Source organism: Sesamum indicum, linkage group LG6 (genome assembly GCF_000512975.1).
Source record: "Sesamum indicum cultivar Zhongzhi No. 13 linkage group LG6, S_indicum_v1.0, whole genome shotgun sequence".
Taxonomy (NCBI): domain Eukaryota; kingdom Viridiplantae; phylum Streptophyta; class Magnoliopsida; order Lamiales; family Pedaliaceae; genus Sesamum; species Sesamum indicum.
In genome coordinates this window covers 24,063,945-24,076,637 of record NC_026150.1, presented here as the reverse complement: position 1 = coordinate 24,076,637, position 12,693 = coordinate 24,063,945, and the positions used below count along the sequence as shown (strand labels likewise).

Sequence of the window (12,693 nt, the reverse complement as noted above, 5' to 3'; positions counted from 1 at the left end):
TATTTACCCTCAACTGACTTATTACAAGTTAAATAATTTTTCGAACTAAAATATCCTTATAATGGTAAAAATATATCTTCTTACATGCATTAAACCGTGAAAACGTATAAGGATGATTCGGCAATAAAAAAATTTATTTGATTTGCAATAAGTCAATTGACAGTAAAAATAATTTTTTTTTTTTATTTTTTTTGTTAATATCAGAAAATTCGGTGAATTGCGACTAACGAATAGACTTATTTGCTATATGAAAGCAAAACATCAGGAGTGTTAGATGTGATTTTCTAAACTATAAGAACACACCTAGTGATATGTATATAAATAAAAGAATACTAATAACCATTAATAGTTTGTGAAACATTTAATGTGCGTGCACAGTTTTTCAAGATTATTAATAATAAATGATATGTATATTTGTTTTCCTAAATTTTTAGACATAAAGAAAAGAACAAAAGTATGCAAACATAAATTGATTAATAGAAGTACTGATAATATGAATATAAGAATAAATTAGTATTATGGCACTAGAAATTTATATTATACTAATAATTTGCGGCACACTTTATGTATGTGTAATTTCTATAAGTATCATTTAAATACTTTTAAATTTTTATTATTTAATATAGTATATATAAAATAATAAGTTAATATTAAATTTATAAAAAAAATAATGACAAAAGAATGAATAAAAAATTTAAAAAATAAAGGAATAATTATTGAAAGATAATGTGGGAGCGGAAAGCTAATAAATAAATTAATAAATTGAATCAAATATTAAAATTGATATACCAAAATAATTAAGACACCAATTCATCCCTCTTTCATTATATATAATAATATAGATACTCGATATGCGATACATTAGAATCAGAAAAAATTGCTAACAGTTTAAAAACTCAATTTTATTTTATCTAAACACTTTGTGAGCGTATTTTTAAAATAAAATGTAACATATTATAGGCTCCAGAACATTTTATAATCTTGTACGTCTTATAAAAAATTTTAATGCATGTAAGAACCTAGACCTTATTTTAAGAATAAACTCTAAAAGTATTTGGATAAAATAAAAATACACAATTCAAAAAACGTTACTAAGAACAATTTTGTAATTGATACAACGTACCAAAATTAAAGGAGGCGTCGAAATCTTAAAAATAAATTGAAAACTCTTTAATTTTTTAAAAAAAGATTTTATATTCCTGACATCTTAATTTTAAAATTTTAAACTTATTTTCTAGAAAAAATTATTTTTTAACATCTTATAAATTGTGATATATTTTCGAAAATATTGAAATTGACTTGATGCAGACATCATTAGCTTTGCATGTCCAAACTTAGACATGGACAACAAATGAATAAATGATAATTACCTAACTCCCAACCACTCCAATCACATGCAATGCCCCTCCAATTTCACTTTATGCTATCAGATCATCAGTGTAATTATAAATAAGTTGGCCCATGTGTTGAAAGATCAAATCACATCAAATAATTAAAGTATTAAATCTACAGGGTATTTGTACGAGCTTATAAACTTTTTTATTTTTTTTTAAATTCATTTGATGATTATATTTATTTTTCTGAATTAAATATATTTTTGGTCTTGTAACTTAAGTCATTTGGTATTTTTGGTCTAATATAATATTTTGATCCTGATCAGAAAGGTGAACTCCGGCAAAAAATGACTGAAATGTCGAAAATTAAAGATGCAGGACTAAAACATTATGCTAGAAAGTAAAAGGACAAAAATGTCGAAAAAAAATGAGGCAATGGGTAAAGTAGCTCAATTTTAAAGAGTCATGTGAGAGGCACATGCATTTTCGGGACGAAAAGGGTGGGCTCCAACGAAAAAAGAATTAAAATTCCGAAAATAAAAAAAATGGAGGATCGAAACTACATTTAAACATTTTTTTTTAACAGATCTTAAAATAAGGTCTTTTGGATCTTATAACCCACCTTTTTTAACAACATCATATAAGCACTTTAATCTTAAACTGTCATAAAACAACAACACACTCATAATTTTGTTAATATTTTATTTTTACATTTTATATAATTGATGTTTTTTCTATAAAATAAAAAATTATCTTATAAATGATTTTAAATTTTATTTTTTATTTATTATTATAGTACAAAGAACGTATTATGCAAATATTCTCATATCTCATAGTCTCTGATATTTTGTTTATCCAAAAATTTTACCAATTATCTTTCATGTAAATAGGATTCAACGTCTCGAATTTTAAATTATTGAATTTTCATTCAACTATTTAGTTTAATATGATGTCATTTGAAATTCTTACTCCAAATCCATTTCTCAAATCCAAATAATTGATCCAAACATAACTCAGTAAAAGACTAAATATACGTGCAAAAGAATATAATTTTTTTTTAAAATCGTATTTAAATCGATCAATATGATTAACTATAGGAATAATTACATTTCCCTCTCCTGAGATTTGATGCAATTATACGTACACCTCCAATGGTTTGAAAATTAGATCTAGAGCCCTTAAGGTATGCTTTAGTCTAACAAATAAGCCCATTCGTAGTCAAATTCTTTGAATTTGCTAATATTAATTAAAAAAAAAATAGATAAAAATCTATACTACCCCCAATTGACTTATTCCGAATTTATTGCAGGTCAAATAAATCTTTTTATAACCATTTATCCTTATTTATATTCACACATTAATACATATGAGGAGGTATGTTTTCATCGTTATAAGGATAGTTTAGTCGAAAAATTTGTTTGACTTGCATTAAGACAGTAATAATTCAATCAAGACTAAATATCAATTTTGAGTCATATTTTTTGATGTTAATATAAACAAATTAAATGAATTTTGATTAACGCAGACACCTATTTGTTAGTCAGAAGAAAACCTCTAAAGTACAGAATTTACGTATAATTACAGTGAATATATTCCAGGAGAGAAAAGTGTAATTATCCCTTAACTAGATCATTAATATAAAGATATATTACCGACACCTCGCTCGTAATACTTGTAGCCAAAGGATCCGGTCCTGCTCTTGACTCTGGAATGCTCACAACTGGAATATTTACATTGGAGTTGCTCTTATATCAACATCACTGTATTAAAATTTCTGAATTTGGTTGGTTTGTGCATGAAAAAAGGCATAGAAAATTGCAGGAAAATGGTGCAAGTCAATATACCATTAAATGCTCTTGCTTCCCATGGTGTGATGGGTATTGGGACATGTCGCTCTACATTTTCTCTTTCTTTTTTTTTAATTATTATTATTAAAAAAAAAATAGATGTGACATTCTACAAATTTGTCGAAAAAAATTATGTGAGCTAGTCAGAATTTTTAAAACTAATTTATGACCATCAAGAACTAATGACTAACTATGGGAGAATCAACACACATGTTAAGGTTGATATATGTTTAGCCCCACTGAACATCTTGACAAGAATTTGAACCCATATCGTGAGTGTGACTACATTCGACTTAACAACTTGACAAGGGTTCACTCTCTCTACACACCTCTAGCCCCACTGAACATCTTGACGGGAATTTGAACCCACATCGTGAGTGTGACTACATTCGACTTAACATCTTGACAAGGGTTCACTCTTTCTACACACCTCCAGCCCCACTGAATATCTTGACAAGAATTTGAACCCACATCGTGAGTGTGACTACATTCGACTTAACATCCTGACAAGGGTTCACTCTCTCTACACACCTCCAGCCCCACTGAACATCTTGACGAGAATTTGAACCCACATCGTGAGTTTAACTACATTCGGCTTAACATCTTGACAATGGTTCACTCTCTTTATACACCTCTTTTCTTTTTTTTTTCTTATACCTTACTGTATAAAAAGAATCGTTTACCTAAGGTAACGTTGTATTTTTAACGTGCGGAGCTTTATTATTCTCATTCTCTGTTTTTGCTTCTTAATGTTTTTCTTTGTTTTTTCTTTATTTTTTTCCTTCCATACATTTTCAAAATTTGGTAGTTTACTTATTCTCTATATTTTAATTTTTTTATTATGATAATATGAAGTTTCGTTTGAACAATATCCTAACCATATTAAAAGTATGGCAAAGCAATATTTTTTTCGGTCAATTGCAGATTCAATGCGATATAAAGGGATGAAAAATATTCATACAAATATATATATATATATATTATTTACATATTATAGCAATTCAAATGTCTTCTTCGTTACGAATTTATAATTTTTACACGTTGTATCTTTTTTGAAATAAAATAAAATCATCATTTATCATAAAAAGGGACCCCAAAAAAAAAACACGACTTCAATAAACAGAACTTTTAAAATTAATTAGCTAGTAGCAAAAGACACACTTACACATCAAATACAAATACATTTTCACCCATATATCACAATACTGAGCCAAGTTTCTGAGCTGTCGATGATATTTGGACAAGAAAATTCGTTAATTATAGATATATATAATTATTCAAAAATCAATAATTAAGAAACCGATTATATATCTTAACACGAAATAATTAAGTTGAAAGCAATTTTATTAATGATTAGGTCTTGGAATCGAGAGCCATGATGGTGCTAAGGTTCATGGGATACATATACTTGTCCGAGCCCGTTAATATCGTTCGTACGATGAATCTGTTGGCTCTCTCCGTCGGATGGAATGGATCCCAGAACGCGTACACATCTCTATTCGGGCACAGATTCGACAGCACTGTGCATAGTCCTAACCCGTTATACGGCCCTTGTCCGCAACACGCCACCTTTGATGTGATAAAACCTGTTCGAATTCAATTTATTATTAGTCATGCAATTAAGAAAATCCACCGGATCAGGTTTAGTCGAACTAAATAATTAGTGAGTAAGTATAATACACTTATCACGTGATTGTACCAATCATACTTGCTGTATAATTAATTTAGATTAGGTCAGATTTGAATGTAGGTGTAGTTTTGGGATAAGCAGACCGAAGGCTTGAGGGTTGGTGATGAAATCGTTCTGCATTTCCATTGCATTAACGGCTACAAAAACATTGGAGCCGATCTCTTGATTCAGAGCTCCAATCATTTGGACGAGAAGGGGGTTGAATATGGCGGCCGCGCGTTGTGGCTCCACCGCACACTCCCCATTTCTGCTCCTCGTCGCAAGCACCGCCGGCACACAGCCTAGCGGTCCGGTTCCAGTTACTAGTACCCTTCGCGCTCCCAGATCATATAGCCTCTGCAATATTCATATACATTTTAGCAGGACAAAAATGCATTTATCATTAGTTAAATGCGATTTGAATAATGCAATGCCGGTCCGGGCAAGAATTTTTCCGTATATATAGAGCAAGAGTAGAAGGAAAAACAAAAGAAAGATGAAAAGGAAAGGGAAATAATTACCATTAAGATCTTCTTGTACTCAGAGATGAGATACTTGGAGTAGTCCTGAAGATTAAACTGAAGCCTTCTTATAGTAATGGGGGTAAGGAAGTAATTGTTGACAAAGTCATTGCCACCCAGAGTGATGAGTACAAGAGCCCCGTTCACAAGCTGTATAGTCTCGTCTTCACCAATTAGGCCACTCACCCGCCTCTGGTACTGTTCGAAGAACCCCAACTGCTGGTAGATCCTTATTATGTTTGCCTGCCCAAATTTCAATTTTTCCCACCCGATCAAGATTCTGTACCTCAACCAAAAACGTTTTCTTGCCTTATATATTTTCTTACTAATTATTGTTCAGGGTTCTCTTGCACGCACGTATGTGTGGCTGGAAAAATGTATTTTTCGTCCCGGTTGACACTTTTGGTCCACTCAAAATTTAATTTTTAATTGAGGACAATAATTTAAAAAAAAAAAAGTACGTTTGGTCCAATTTTTGTCGGAGACAAACATGTACCCATTTTCAGCGAAATTGGATTAAATGTGCTACTTTTCTTAAATTATTGTACATCATTGCAAAATTGAAATCAGAATGGACAAAAAATATCATTCCACAACAGTTACAGAACGAAAAATGAAGTTTTCTAGTATTTAGCTTCGTTAAACTTATTTTTGAGTAGTTACATTAAATTCGCAAAAGAAAACTTAGATAACCATCCTTTTCATCAAGGTTTTTCTTTTTCTTTTTTTTTTTAATTTTATCACAGCATAATATTATATTCACATTTTATTTTATGGGGTTCATATATATATACCAATGACATTCACATACAGTAATTAATTAACTGATCATGACATACTATGCATGTGTATATTATGTTTTGAAATAAATTAAGTTAATCAAAATGCCGAATTTTCTATTTTTAAGTGAATATATATCACATCCTATATTTCACTTAATATATGTATGAAAAATTCACATAATTTAAAAAAAAATTATATAAGTACTACGTGCGTGTTAAATGAAATAGAAAATGTAACGATGGACTTACAAACTGAATCCCGGTATCATTGAGAATTCCAATTCCTGCAGAGGCAAAGTTTGCTCCAACCAGCAGTTTTTCCCCTCTCAACTCGGGGTTCAAGTAGGCCAGTGTTGATTCTGCACCAAGCGCTTGACCTATATATATATCAAGTATCGACACAGTCACATTATAACTATTAATATCATAAAAATTACATGAAAAATAATTATATTCATCAGAATGTATATATACTTATGAGATCCGGAATGTTGTATCCATTGGAGAAGCGGCCAGTGGGGCGGCGTGTAGGGTAATCAATGCCATAGGGCGGCGAGTCCGCCCTGGCCGTGGTGACCAAATAGTTGTTATTGCCGTTATCCACCAGTGAGTCGCCAAACACGAAGAACGCACGGGCGCCCTCCGCCGGCAGCACCACCACCGCCACGGTGGCGACGAGAACAGCTAAAATGGTAATGGGAGAAGACATTTGGCCAGTGACAACGTCACGTAATTATGCGAACTATATATACTATAATGTATATAGCTAGATAGATAGCTCTAATATATTAATTCTCTTTGTGATGAGTTGGTTTAAGTCGAGTGTAATTGTAGATGGTTTTATAAAGTGTAGTGGGAGCTGATAGTTTGTTGAAACCCTAATAAATGGCCGGAGCCAGCCCCGTGAGAGTGAGTGAAAACTGGGACCAACCATCCATAGGTAGTACTGCAAGAAAACAAGACATGATGTACGTACATATATATATATATATAGCTATATAATTAATCTCTTGAAGTTGCTAGTAGTTTAATTCCAGTTAAAATCCAAATGTACATCTGAAATTAAAGCCAAGCCCTGTTGGAGCTGTACGCAGGTGTTCTATATATGGACTGCCTACAAAATACAGAATAACTTATATATATATATATGAAGGGGCCAGACATGCAGGTTCCTATTAATTCAACCAGACTTGGTTTCATGTTGCAACTAGAAAAGGCAACATGCATGCATGTGAGAAAATCGTATTTTTAATTTAGTTTAATTTATTATGATTTTTTCATATCATATTCCATAAGTTAGAATTTTTTTTTTAATTTTTAGTCCTTATATGATTTTTCTGTTCAATAATTATAGAACGAAGAAGTTACGGCGCCGTTAGTTCAAATTGCATATGCTAGTCTAACAGGCTCAAGATATTCCGTTAATTATTGATTGGAAAAATCATGTGAGAACTAAAAATAAAATAAAAATTATAACTTATGGAATGATTCAATATATATAAAAAAAAAAAGGCAAATTGCATTTGCCATAATAGAAAATAATAACAAATGAAACTATATATTAAAGATTTAATCAAAACATGCATGCATGCCGGGGTCGTGATTCCTAATACATAGAAAGCACTTGTTTACATCGAGTGTATCACATCAAACAATCATAATAATATCATGCATGTCTCTATATCATAATTAATATTAACATGAATAACAAAAAGTCTCGATTTGTAGGCTTCTTTGCACCCATTTGAAATAGCATAATCAATGACTATTTTCCCCAAAAAATATCACAATTTATATATGTGTGTGTACTATTCAATTATAAATAAATGATGGTCGTCATAATCTATGTGATCCATGAATGTATTAATAGGCCACCCGTACGTACGTGATATGTTTTTTATTAGTTTGATACAATAGTAGTATGAATTAGGTTATGATATTTATTTGTGTAATTAATACATCCAATAATGCATGCTCCCTCCCTCCCTCGCGCATTTACTTTATGCATACCTACGTAGTTCACTCAACAGCACAAGCTGAATCAAGCATAAGATTCACGTAATAAAATGTGAAGATAGCTTTTTTGTCTTGAAATTTAAGGTCATTTTTTATTTTATAACTTTCAAAAAATAATTTTTTTGGTCATATGTCTTCTTTCCTTTAGATATTTTAATGGAAAGCACGCGGCTATTTGAATCTGTATATTTTTTATCACATTGGTACGGAATTCTCATTTTTTTATTGCTATAACTTTTAAAAAGTAGCATTTTTTGTTTTGTGCCACAACCACATGATATTTTTCATTAAATATCTAATAAAAATGTGTCATGAACCAAAAGTACTGCTTTTAAAAATATTCTAAATTACGGCACGAAAAAAACTCATTTCCTCAATGAAGTTTACATCAATTAGTATTTTCACACTCAACTCATACAAGAAAAGTCAAATATTAATTTGGCATGGATGTCTACAATAGTACGGATGAATTCTCAATGCTAGCTACCATTTTGCGATTTGGTAAAACCCATAAATGTTTGTGGCAAGCCATTTCCTGGAGAGTTCTTGTACTTCATGCTAATTTGTTAAGGAAAATATATTTTTTTACTCAAATTTAGGTCTAATTGAATCGAATTAATTACACTATAAGTACGACGTATTTTTTATTTAAATAATTACTCTCATTAAATTATACATTAATCATATATATATTAATTCAAATTTGATCAAATTTAATTTTAATAAGAGTTTCTCCGGTCTGTGTCTCCTTACAACCACCAATTCATCCAAAACCCCATGCCACATCAATGCCATTAATGATGTTTCTGCCTTTCTTCACATTTGTTGGTTTTGGTACTTGGTTGATGATAACTATTAGCCAGTACGATAACTTGAGGTGTTGAGATCAAAATTCACTAGAACTGTATGTGAATGAGTGCTCGTATGGATTTAAAAAATATTAACATTTGCTCTTGTTTACTCGAGAGCACACCATCAATATTGTAATAGGTCTAACGAAGATGCTAACGAGTAAGCAAAAAAAAAAAAAATTACCTATATACAAACAAATTCTATAAACGTTTTGAATACTAGATACTATAATTTTCGATTATATATTTATATTCTATTTTATACTTTCCCGGCCTACCAACCATAATATTCTCTTCCCTAACACCAACTCCTTGGTTTTCAAAATGTCGATTTTATGAACTACTGCTTTCTTTTTTTAATTTTACCGTCCAAAACTGAAAACCAACAGCTAATGTGTGTCGCATAATATTTTTTTCAAGAGCATATGAGACTGACAAATTTCAATGATCTCCATAACAGTATATCCCGACACACTTGTGTTCAAATAAAAATTACTTACGATACCACTATAGCCTAATCTATACTAATATATAAGCAAATATATTTTTTTCATACAAACAACAATTACGACAATGCAGCATCAATGTTCTTGTTATGTCGATAATACTTTTAAGTTGATTTTCTATTTTTCTTTATTGCTTTCTTTCTTTCTCTTTTTTTTTCCTTAAAAAATATATAATATTTTGGTTTATATATATTTTAAAAACGTAAAATATTATTAACTGTATACACATAGGGACAACTTACCACAGATAATAATACTTTGTAAAGAGAAAATCATGGTGTATTTGTCGGTCTTGTCTTGTGTACTTATCATCAACTTCCCTAGCAGTTATGAATGGGAGAAGTGAAGTGTATATGGCTTTTTGGTAAGTGTACCTACATTTTCGGTTATTTAATTTGTACTATTTTGCAACCTAATATATTTAATTTAATTTGTACTATTTTCCTCAGACAACTTCTCCACATGTACACCAAGTGGGTCATGGAAAAGCTTATACACCTTTATTGCAGGTCACTTCATACTCTCTAATAACATACTTCTACGAATTTCTGTTTATTTTTTCATTTTCATTTTTTTAGCGAAAAATATGTGTTTTTAATTTTAATTAAATTTTTATGTGAAGATGAGATTGTACTTTATATTGTACTGTAGTGTAAAATCAATATATTTTTAATAAGAGTGCACATAAATAAAAATATTAATTATATATACTTCTACGCAAATAATATATATATATAATCAATAATTAGCTTTAGTATTTTGTGTTCAACGATGGCACTTGGCACATTAAATGATACGAGGGCGCTTGACTTTCTTGAAAATTTTGTTGGATTTGAGTATTTTGCTACTTTCCATGTGCTTGACATGCAGTGACACGAAGAGTAGTCCAATCAATTTTTAATATGGCGGAAGAGTATTAGAATGTTCAAAATTTGAATTGGGCCACGACACTACTCTTTGTATCACTATTCGTTTTGATCAAAGACAAACTACATACATCCCCAATGAGATGGTGGGTCGTAGAAGACAAATTAATGAAACAAATTACGGATTACATGTCTCTTTCTCTCTTTTTTTTTAAAAATTATTATTTGTATGTATTTACTCAAATTGTTGGTCTTAAAGTTAAAAAACATCATAATTATTTATTTATTTATTTAATATTTTTTTATTATTTATATTATTTTTATTTTTAAATATTTATTGCAAGTCCACATTTTATTAATTAATAATAGTAATTATTAAAAATATTTCATATATTATTAAATAATATTTATAAAATTATACTTTTAAATTTTAAAGTAATATTACTTTAGAAAATTGGATTCATATTAACTGTAATATTAAAAGAAAAAATAAAAAAATAAACAAAATGTGGAATCGTTACTTAAACTTAACAGCTTCACTAAAAAAATAGAAAATAAATTAAAAACATGAGTTGCTGTAATTTTTTTCCACATTATTCCTGCAAATATAATGCTTTTTACTAATATTTATATAAAAAAACCGGTTGCTAGAATGTATGTCTTTGTACGACTTTTGAAGTAATAAAATGTTATTACTTGAAGCTGCAAACGTGGCATGGCATAATATTTTTTTATTAATTACCTAAAAACAGTAATAAAATGTAGACTAGCACTAAGTCCATTTCATTTGGGCTTTAGGCCCATCATTTATGGGCTACAGTGGCCCATTAGCTTGACTTTCCAACCCAACTTTAAACTGAATAGGCCCAATTGATAATTGGGCATATTTAGGCAGTCACCCCAAAAATCCAATGTGTTTTTATAAAATGGAAAAGAACGATCATAGACCAAAATTGAGTTGCTGTATGAATTGCTCATCAAAACCAAAAGCAACAGAGTTTTTTCTGGTTGAGGATAATTCGTTTATTCCGCAATCGACTATTTGAATATCTGGATTTTCGCTTCGCAGAAGGAAAAATCACACCAAAATTCGGAAATGGGAACGTCAAGTTGTCAAACATTTCTGGCATTCATCCTAAAATGCCTGAATTTTCTTCAGGCGTTTGTTGGTGTTGCAATGGTTATATACTCAGCCTATATGCTCAGCCAATGGCAGCACCGGGGGGATGAATTTCCTCCGCCTGCTCCGTCGCATGATGTGTCTGGAATTCATTTATCGGCTGATGTCGTCAATCATCTGAATTTGGCATTGGGCGACAATGCGCTCCATGTCAATTTCCACTCCCTCCCAGCTCCGTGGTATTATGATTGGCATTTTGCTTAAATGATTTTGTGTTTGATGATTTACGTGTGGTTTGATTGAATAAAACGTAATAATTTGGTAAGAGTTAGTTATTCAATGGCTATTCATTTTGCTCCTTTGCGTTTATGGACAGGTTTATATATGCGTTTATGGGAATTGGAGTTATAATATGTTGTATAACTTGTATTGGAAACATAGCGGCGGAATCGATCAATGGCTGTTGCCTTTGCTCTGTATCCTCTTTGTTTTTAAATCTCTTAATTGTCTCTCTCACACGCGTTGCGAGAAATAAGAGGAGAAATTTTTCGTTATTGTGACATCTGCATGGTTGCCTGATATCTAATTTTTGTATGGTAATCTGATTCTGAATGGAACTCGTCATAGATATGTTTTGTAAAGTTTCAGAACAATGTGATATTTGGATTTACTTCATTTGATGAAATTATGAGAACTAGAGGAGTTTGGGCGCAAGAAGAATTTGGATGTTATTATGCCTCAAAAACTGAGAGTTCTGTAATAGATTGCAGTGGACGTCTCTGCTTGGCTAGAGATTTCTGGTGCATCAATATCTGCTACTGAAAATGTGAATGACATTGAAACGTGAAGGCTCTGTAGGTAGTGGAAATGTGAGAGAAAGACGAATTTTGTGAATAAGTAACCATTAGATTGATTCGGAATGAACAATGGAGCTAAAACCTCTATTAAGATGATCTTAGCTTAGTAAAATAGATGTTGATTGTGTTTAAAGATCTTATACCATCTATTTGTAATATTAGTGGTTCTGACCATGCAAAAAAAAAACCCTGGTTCTTACTATATTTTGACATGTGAAATTCCTGGGAAGCAGTTTTAGGTAACTGATATCATTTCAACATCAATTGAGACGCTCAATATTTGCTGTCTAAGATATTATCCCCAAACAAAGTAAAATTACATAA

At 30.7% G+C, this 12,693-nt stretch overlaps 2 protein-coding genes across 3 annotated transcripts in view; one reads left to right on the top strand and one right to left on the bottom strand.

Annotated features, from left to right (window-relative positions):
* Positions 4,293–7,004, bottom strand: LOC105165699 (GDSL esterase/lipase At5g33370). Of its 2 annotated transcripts, none has more exons than XM_011084792.2 (5): positions 6,628–6,979; positions 6,403–6,530; positions 5,372–5,614; positions 4,955–5,207; positions 4,293–4,767 (listed from the first exon to the last, which is right to left on the bottom strand). In XM_011084792.2, exons 1-5 carry the CDS (start codon positions 6,860–6,862, stop codon positions 4,535–4,537), a joined length of 1,092 nt encoding a protein of 363 aa, XP_011083094.1. In that variant the 5' UTR covers positions 6,863–6,979; the 3' UTR covers positions 4,293–4,534. The 2 variants fall into 2 exon arrangements, with proteins under 2 accessions (XP_011083094.1, XP_011083096.1); XM_011084794.2 differs by having other exon boundaries at positions 4,680–4,767; positions 4,890–5,207; positions 6,628–7,004.
* Positions 11,364–12,693, top strand: part of LOC105165698 (tetraspanin-18) — a 3,352-nt gene continuing 2,022 nt past the window's right edge. The window contains exons 1-2 of the mRNA XM_011084791.2: positions 11,364–11,751; positions 11,889–11,988. Coding sequence (XP_011083093.1) covers positions 11,489–11,751; positions 11,889–11,988 — 363 coding nt within the window. The 5' untranslated portion in view covers positions 11,364–11,488. The remainder of the gene's footprint in view (positions 11,752–11,888; positions 11,989–12,693) is intronic.